This window comes from Bidens hawaiensis, unplaced genomic scaffold (genome assembly GCF_021521415.1).
Source record: "Bidens hawaiensis isolate Kalapana, Puna unplaced genomic scaffold, B.hawaiensis_p1.1 tig00012813_1, whole genome shotgun sequence".
Taxonomy (NCBI): domain Eukaryota; kingdom Viridiplantae; phylum Streptophyta; class Magnoliopsida; order Asterales; family Asteraceae; genus Bidens; species Bidens hawaiensis.
Window position 1 is genome coordinate 290,773 of NW_027492066.1, and position 9,400 is coordinate 300,172.

Consider the following 9,400-nt stretch of genomic DNA (forward strand, 5'->3'; position numbering starts at 1 on the left):
GTCTATAATAACAGTGTGTTAGTCTCTATTATGTTTATTAGAATGATACTGTAGCCCCTAATATATTTCTTTTAAAGACTGAAACTAGTTTTCGTTGTCAAATTTAGTCAACGCCAAATATACGCTTGTATCTAATACACTACAATTTAGGACTAAAACAAATATGTGATACAAAGTATCATTCTCAATATATCAAACCCAAAATATCATCACACTTCAATTACAAATTTTAAAAACAATAATTGATCAAACAAAAACAATACTTGGTTCATCATACTTCATCACCAACTATTCCAACTTCAACCATGTTGGGTCAAGCACAACCATTATGTAACCCGTAACTGTTTGAAGAAAAATATGTGTGTATTGCTCGAGATGTTAATAGCTCATTTCTCTCGAACACACTTAAGAAGATCCAGAATTCCTCGCTCGGCTTCGGTTATGGCAAATATTGGAGAGGCAAAGCAAGGCATGCCATCGCAGTTATGCTAAGGGGTCCACATAATAAAGGGGCTACAAAATAAACAATTCCCAAACCTCTATATTACAAATTACAAACTAAGACTGCAATAAATTAATGCAAATTGTTTAGTACATACAAATACAACATAATGTCTTACCAAGAGACCACCTTGTGCTAGAGTTACACGGATCCCTTAACTCAGCCAACATGAACATTGAGCCCACAAACTACCATCACCCTGCCACAAAACAAGCTCTAAGTAATCAACTCGTAAGTTAAAAAAAATGTAACCTAAACAACTACTAATAACTTTTTTTTGTGCGTCAAACAAATAAGCCCTAAAATATTAAAATAATCACAATATATTTGACCAAAAAAAAAAACTCAATCCAAGTTGATAAAAACTAACAATTGATACAGATGAATAAAACCATATTTTGTTACAGGAAGAGTCAAATTCTATTTGTGTAGCAACATCTACATTTTTTTGCTTCTGTGCTTTTAGATCCGGGTTGTATCATAATACAAAAAATCATATATGGAAAAATTGACTGAGGTTATCAAATTAACAATATTAAATGTGAAATTAAAAAAAAAAACCCTTAAGTACCTACAGGTGTATGGCGAGAAAAACACTTTGTGTTGCTTCTTGATTTTAATCTATGCTTTCTCTGCAAACATGTCTATCTCATCAACATGCTACTGCAAAATTTACAAAAAAAGATGATATAAGTAAAACAAATCAACATTGTTCTAGTCTAATGTACTTCACATCATAATAAAACTTTCGAACTAATCAATTTTGATAAATATTGCAAACAAAAAAACAAGACTAACTTGTTTCAAGTAACGCATAAATAAATGTTGAAACATTTGTTGACAATAAACTTAATTACCTTCTTGTTTAGTTTGTGTTACCAGTCAAAAGGAAACTATAGAAGGATTATGATAAGTAAATACACATCTCTACTCTAACCAATGTGGAAATAAAAGTGATCTACCAGCCATCCATGAGTTACAGTAATCAGATGAATTGCTAATTATACTGTTGGATTTGCAGATTGTTCATATACCCCAATATTTATAAAGCCCTAACTCTTTATAAGAATTCAAGAACTTCATTAAAGGGTGGGTTATTTAATGGATTGATTTGTTCTCTTACCTCTTAGTTTCTTCTAAGTCATCACCTATCGGATTCAAAGCTTGAAATGCAATAAAATAAGTTGAAATACATAAATCACATGATGGGCATCTTAATTTGGTGCACAGCATTATGCCATTATCACAATCTAAGAAACTTGGTTGTGATTTAACACCTTAGATCTGCAGTATAGACTTTGGTTTCATACCTACTAAGTAGGTTTGATGTACAGAACTGAAATTGATTTTATGTAAAGCCAGCATTGATGTATCTTATGCCAGTAAGCAGAGCCGGACTGGGGCATCGGGCAACGTGGGCGACCGGCCAGGGCACTTAATTTTTGGGAACACAAAATTTCTTTTATATATATATTTTTATGAAAAAAAAATATGTATATTTAATGTTTTCCCTTATTATACAATAACTAGCTTGGTTCTAGTCTCACTTGAGACGTTTCTAAGCTTATTTTTATACAAAAAAAAATTTACACAACCTAAATTTAAAAATTTAATTGTTTAAAGCAAACAAAAAACCATTTACATAAGGCCTAAAATTTTTTTTGCTCATATTATTTCATTACTCGTTAGGGTCTACAGGCCTTTTTATTTCGGCTCAGCCAAGGCATAAATTCTCGAAGACGGCCCTGCAAGTAAGGAAGGAAGTTGTGACCTAAACTATTTCTTTTCTGAAGCTCAAAATAACCCCAAACAATTCAATTAACTTCTATCGAAATGTTCTTCATCTCGTTTTTTCAAAAAATACACGATAAATCAAGCACAGGAAGGTGAAAACGCTGAGATGAGCTTTTCTTTCATCGCAATCATGAAAAACGCAATTCAACAAATTAGATGGGCAAAGCTATATAGAAATACCACTAACGTGTCATACAGGTCGTATCACCATATGGCCCACATAGGTAGGGTAGCAGGGGAAAATTATCATGCAGGTCGTATTTGAGGGCCAAAAATGGTCATATGAGGTGGTACGAGATTGTGATGTACAAAGCTGGTGTTGTGTTACCACAGCAGATCCCATTTAGATACATCATCATAGATCGATAACTAATGCTTCGTTGTATTGTGTTGTGATGTACATATGGTGGTGTAAAACATCTTTCATGGTGTTATATCCATGGCTTCATTTAGACAGTAACAAAAAAAGCGAGTGGTTATGTAACGGGTCAAAACGCATGTGGTTCAGGTCAGGTAGGGTAGGTTAGAGTTGCTGAATTCTTAAACCAGGATGTGTAAAACTATAGCCTAAACCAAACAGAAAACCGTAATCAGTCATTTGCAGAGATATCTAAAAACATCGTTCCATTTACTAATTTGAAAGATATAACGGAAGTATCAAATGGCAAAACAAACATGCCATTAGTTTTGATCAATCCTTCCAGTTCTAAAATAAAAAAGATGAGAGATGATGAAAGAATAAACCAAAAAGGAAGACCATAATTACAAATGATGAGTTGGTTACATGGCATCTTACCTTTCCTATATCATCCAAATAATATACATTTGCACTATTTAACTTCATACTATATCAAAACATATTCAATTCTGTAAGATCATCCATCGGTATCTCAAGCCCCGCTGAAAAATGATCTTGTAATTCATCATCATCAAAATTCAGAAACGAACTCAGATCCTGCGGACCACCTACCCCTAATTCATCAATCGGGTCCAACTCGTTGAGCGGGTCAACGTTTTCCCTGGACGTATCTTGACCATGTGACAGCATCCGACTTTCCCTAATTAGTGAAGGCTGTACAGGGTGTAGCGTTCTTGTTGATTGGGTCAGTGCTTGACCCGCTTTTTGTTTGGTCGTTGCTTTCATTTTTCTCTCGCCCTGGTAAGCACGTTTTCCTGTGGCTCCGCCATAGGCAGTGCCTACGTCATCCAGTAAAAGATCTTTCTTCTTTTCTCTGTTTGATATTGGTCCGTTCATGGCAAAGGCCTCATCTGATGCATTATTAATATGTTAGGAAACACACACACACGCATAATGAACAGGCTCGATATTAAGCCAAATTGGTAACTGGTAAGTGAATCAAACGTACCAGACGATATCCTTGAATCTGGGTGGGGATTTTGGAAACCGATATACTTGGTGGGAGGCTCCAACTCATAGTCCGGTGGAGCAAACAGGATATCCTTAAGTGGGGCCACGTTAAAGCAGCTTACGCCTGACTTCCCAAACTTGCGACATCTGGAAAGAGTTCTCCTTCCGAATGCCAATGCAACATGCTTTGGAATCTTTGGGGTCCCACCTCTAGAAGGTCCTTTAGAAGCCTGCAAAAAATTCATGCGGATTTAAAAAAACTATTTGACCCGTATTATTAGTCAATTGGCCAATAACAAGAAACTAATAGCGCGGGTTCAAAGTTTTCTTGATGTGTTCGTTTGACAAATGAATTGATAACGGCGGAAACATTTTAGTTTTTTTTTTTTATATTTTGCGTTATGATTTTTTTATTATTTTTTTTTTTGAATTTTTTTAAGGTTTTCTATTAAGATAAAAAACCCCTCAAAAAAATATTCAAAAATAATAAAAAAAATTCATAACTCAAAATATAAATCGAAAACTAAAAAGTAAAAAAACTAAAATGTTTTATTCGTTGTTCTAGTTTAAAAAATAAATAAATTAAAAGAAAAATCTCGAGAAAAGATTCCAATGAATTCACTTGAAATCCTCCACATTTTGGAAGGATTTAGAATCTCTTTATTTAAAGGAATTTGAAGGAATTGAATTCCAATTCCAATTCCTTGACAACCGAACACACCAAAACGGAATTAAGATTCCAATTCCAACGAAACGAACACGCCATGTCATGGGATTTTAATTCCAATTCCTTTGAATTCCCACGAATTCTGTGAAACGAACGCGCCCTAAGGGTTAAAAGTTAAATACTTACCAGAAGTTTTCTGTAAGCTATCTCCACCAATCTATCCATTGCCAGTTGCTCAAGATCTCTGCATAAAAACCAGATGATGTTTAAGCTTAGAGACATCATACATTGACGATAAGAGATCTGTGTATAATGTTATTACCGTCCTTCAAAGCCATATCCAACACTTCTACATATTTTCTCCAAGTACGCCTTCTTTTTATAATTCTGTATCAAAAATGGAAGAAAAATAGTAAACATCGGTGATCATTGTGGATGCTATAGCATACTATATTAAGTTTTCATTGTAATAACCTGTTGTCGAAGTTTTGTCTTCAGTTGGTTGAGTTCTTGCTTGATTGCTTCATCCTCCTTGTCATCCAACTTTGGCTGTTTTTTTTCATTAATGAGCCAATATTGTTTTAATAATGTGATACAAGAGGTAAAGTATATATTAAGCAAACGAGTACGAGCTTACCACTAACTCAGGATATAGACCAATGCTGTGGAGCTCCAAAAGAAGCTTGTCATCGAGACGCATTTGGTCATGCTGATTATTATCAAATGAAGGAATGCCAAAGCCTTCCATGTGCACCACTTGTGGCCTGTTGACCAAATTCTTTGAGATCCCAGCTAACGCCACGTCACCACATGGAGAATCGTTTACAGTTGGGCTTCTAAAAGTGTTGGTGGTGCATCCGTTGCTAGAAAAAGACAGCTTCACAGAATGCGTGCTTTGAAACACAGTCTCTTGTTCAACTTCCGTTCTAGCCCTCTTTCTCGGTTCGTTGAAATCATCATGGTGAAACGTGTCATAAGCTGACTCACCAAAACTATCTTGAAGTTGTGTGTTTTCGGTATTTTCTCCGTCTTCAAGTTCGTTGACGGTATCTTCTATAATGAGTGCTGATAATACTCTTTGGAACAATGGGATGAATTCTTTAGATGTTTTATCTGAATCGAGTCTTCCAGAAAAAGACTCGCTTCCCTGATGTTTCACATGCATGCTTCTTTCTGCAGAACCATTTGCGTCATATACACAGACTTCATGTGTAACACTCATCTGGTAAAGCAAATAAATATTAAAAAAAATGTTAAAACCCCAAAAATAACGCTAAACAACATAACAAGTATTCAGGCAAAAGAAGTACCGCGACATTATTTGTACGGCCATGAAACTGAGGAAAGTTTTCTTGACAATCAGGCTCTTTTAGCTGCTTGAAAAGCATCACGAGTGATTGAAAAGTTAAAGATCAAGAATGGATATTGAATATCTTATGATTAAACAACATTTGTTACAAAAGTTCCCACCTGTGTGGATAAATATGTTTTGTCTTTTGTACTGACCGGAGCAAATATAGGTTCAAACTTTTTCCAAAAAGTGCTTGAACATGCTAGGTCTACACAGGGCAAAAAAATACCATATGCTAAATTGCTTTATTATTTTACAACCTAAACTAAAGAATATTAAAGTAATTGTCTTACAACTAGCATTACGAGCATGATTTGCAGCTGCCAACAGTTCTTCACGGTCATCATCAGATTTCCCTAAAATATCATATAAAAACTGTTACATTTTGTAGAAAGATATATATATATTTCCTTATATCCCATGGCACCATACCTGTACTCTCAGAAGCACCATTCTGCAAATTACCAAGACGTGAAAACCCCTTGCGGTCCGAGAGTTTTTTCAAAGGTCGTCCCGACTTACTGGCAAAAAAGATGCATCATTTTAAGAGTTAAACTAAACAGATCAAACAAAAACTGTTATTTCAATAAACAAATTCTAGAACCTTTCATTCTTCTCAGAAGCAGGCTTATTGCTTCTAGCTGCTTTAACCATGGGTGTATTATCCAACTTGTTCCCGGTTACTGAAGTGCTAGCTCTTGCAATTAACGGGCCTCGTCCACCGCGACCCTGTTTCTTCACTCCCTCGCCACTTTCTTCCTTAATCACAGATTTAGCCTTCATTCCAACTGCTAAAGAAGGTCCAACAGTTTGACCACCAACAGATTCTTCACTTTCAGACACCCGGTATGGAGATTGAACCGGTTCTAGTTTAGGTTTTAAGGGTTTGGAAACAACAGGACCATTGGTTCCCTCAGAAGCTAACCTAACACTAACGTCTGAGTGCGAACAGCTGTCAGATGATAACGGTTTTTGTTCTTGATTTGAGACCGGTGACACCAAATTTGCCCTCCTGGTTCGTAAAATCTTTTGTGGTCTCTGGCCACCCCACTGAGCCATGTTAGGAGAAGACGGGCCCGTAGGCATAGCCCGTTTCCGATTTATAGCTCCACTGGTTGACGGGATCTTACTGCCACCTGTCACATTCTCCCAGCTTTCTGGAGTTCCAGATAAGCGAGGTGTACTTGGTGTTGAGTTGGCTGGCACCATGGCACCGTTACGTGAAGTCCTTGTAGCCTTCCCTTTTGTCACTAAATTACCACCGGGAATATAATTATCATCACGAGCATTTAACCTGCAAATAGAATATAGTTAAGACAATATAAATGCCTAAGCATAGTAACAGGTCAGATTAAAAGTAAGCACATACTTAATGTTTCCTTTTGTAAGTACTCTTTCCTTGTTTGGTCCACTAGTAATATCTCTGGTGGGCCCCTCGAGTTCATTTCTGGGAGACAGGCGAGCACGAGAACCATTAGGCAAAGACGACCCTTCTGACTTGTTATCCGATTTGTGACTGCTGGTAGTACCATTCGAAGCTCCTAATCTGCAATATAATCTTACTGATTATTATGAACCCATTGTATGATGCAACCGCATACATTTCTTGATAATAAATAGGCTACCTGTAAGGGTGAGTGTCATTTGATTGCAAGACAGGTTCACTAGCAACCTTGTTTTGAACGGTTCTTTTTGGTTCATTGTTATCCATAGGTCTAGTACAAACCGTTCCAACTGAACGTTTTCTTTTCATTTTTTTATCCCATCCTTCCCCGCCTACAGGCAGCCTCTGAATTTTATCTTCTGAAATATCAGATTCGCCAGCATTATCCTTGACTGAATCTCGATCTTTAGCCACCACAACAGGCTGCTTTCTTAGACCATTACTCCGTAAGTCCGACTATTTTAAATTTGGAAAAAGGAAACATTTAACAAGCTTCACAATTCGTTAAATTCTAAGTGTGCATAAGAAGCTAATAAAGTAACAAAAGAATTAATATGATGTTCCAAGACATATAAGAAGCAAACCCTTGTTTCTGCAACGGAAGTGCGAACACGTTTGTTCAAAAGAACATTCTTGGGACGATCTTCTACTCTTTGATTTACAAGTTCTGCAGGATTTCTGTAAACTTGAGTTCCGATCTTTGAGTTTGTAGAGCCTGCTTGATCATTAGTCATCAAATCATTTCTCTGTGTTTTCTTTGTGTTTACACCATCACAATATTTATCCAATTTATGCAAGCGTTCATCCAATTTGCTCGCCCTACCCCTGTAAAAAAGTTGCATCATGAAATATCAACCTAATGAACATATTCGTAACACACCAAAACAAAAGGGTAACAAAAAGTACCTAGCTGTGTTACAAGTATCCACAACACTCGATCTCAAACGCTTCAGATCCTCTGCAACATTCGGAGACGAAGGCTTCGAATTCGCCGAAACAGCAGCACCAGAAGACCCATCTTCATTTCCACTTCCAGCAATAATACCCATAACCCGTTTCAACTCGCCCGACCGATCACTCTTCCGATCACCCATCTGAATCGGCTCAAGCGACAAACACTGCGACAACGGCGGCAAACTCCTCGTCCCCGATTCCACCGCCGCACCACTTCCACTTCCACTTCGCGTTACAGCAAACCCCGAATTAAACATCCGAGTCTCCGCTCCCTCTCTACCTTCCCGAAAGCTCCCAGGTCTATCCAAACTCCCCCGTTTCCCATTCAAATACGGTCCCGAAAAACCCGGCTCAGACGAACTGGCGGAAGCCGATTCGAATCTTGCATTGGCAGCCATAACTTAACACACTTCCAACACTCCACTCATATGTAAAGTGTTAAACTTTATGCTGAATAAGATTAAAAATCACGTTTTTATTCAATAATCTTGATTTAATAAAGACAGATCAAGAAACAAAAAGTCAGCGTTTTTATCATGTGGGTACTACACATTCCGGCCATACACTAACTACAGCTACATGAGTATCTCTTAAAACAAGCAAATAAAGCAACCACATTTCGTAATTGAACCAACAAGCACCGAATTGAAGAATTGTGTACCCTAGTTGTTGGCGGGACAATTGGGAGCAAAATTGGTAGGTGAATTTTGCAATTGAATAGGGGAAATGGTACCTGAGATAGTGAATTTGAGGCCGGAGAGAATATCCGGTGGGTGGCGGTGGTCGTCTCCGATTCCGTCGTGGTTGGTTTCGTCCGCGTTGTGTAATTTGCCTTCAGAAAGAAAGAAGTCGACTGATTGTGAAAAGGCTGGGCTTTTTGTTTTACGGGTTGTTTAGATTGCGGCGGAACGGGCCTTGTCTTTGTGTGTATGTCATCACATTGGGCTCGTTTATGAATTTAATTTAATATTATTAAGATGTATTTTACTCCTATGTTTTCATCATTTTGATCAAGGTAAGAAGTTTATTATTCTTTCCGTAGTGGGCAAAAAATGGGTTGGATTTTGGGCGATAACACCGCCCCTGGTGATATTCAAGCAATTTTGAGGGGGGGGGGGGGGGGGGGGGGGTTGGGCTACAAACCACTACACTCTTAAATGAAAAATAGTCTCTATGTTAACGTGGCGTCACGTGTTGAAAAATATGGATGAGCTTGGTACCGTACCGGTACCAAAAATAATGATCCTGAAATTTACAATACCGGGACGGTACCGGTATTGAAGGTAAAATTTCGGGAAATACCAGTACCGGTACCGTAC

General features: G+C 37.5%; 1 protein-coding gene across 1 annotated transcript; it reads right to left on the reverse strand.

Moving 5' to 3' along the window:
• Nucleotides 1–3,036: 3,036 nt before the first annotated feature.
• On the reverse strand, nt 3,037–8,305 carry LOC143542227 (uncharacterized; the record flags this gene model as incomplete). The annotated part of the gene is made up of 15 exons (XM_077034864.1): nt 3,037–3,565; nt 3,664–3,895; nt 4,519–4,576; nt 4,655–4,719; nt 4,807–4,881; nt 4,970–5,554; nt 5,643–5,705; nt 5,803–5,891; nt 5,977–6,039; nt 6,116–6,204; nt 6,288–6,977; nt 7,053–7,229; nt 7,309–7,583; nt 7,712–7,952; nt 8,034–8,305. Coding segments are annotated over 15 exons (3,393 nt in total), but the record flags the coding sequence as incomplete, so codon positions are not given.
• Between the last annotated feature and the right edge of the window lie 1,095 nt (nt 8,306–9,400).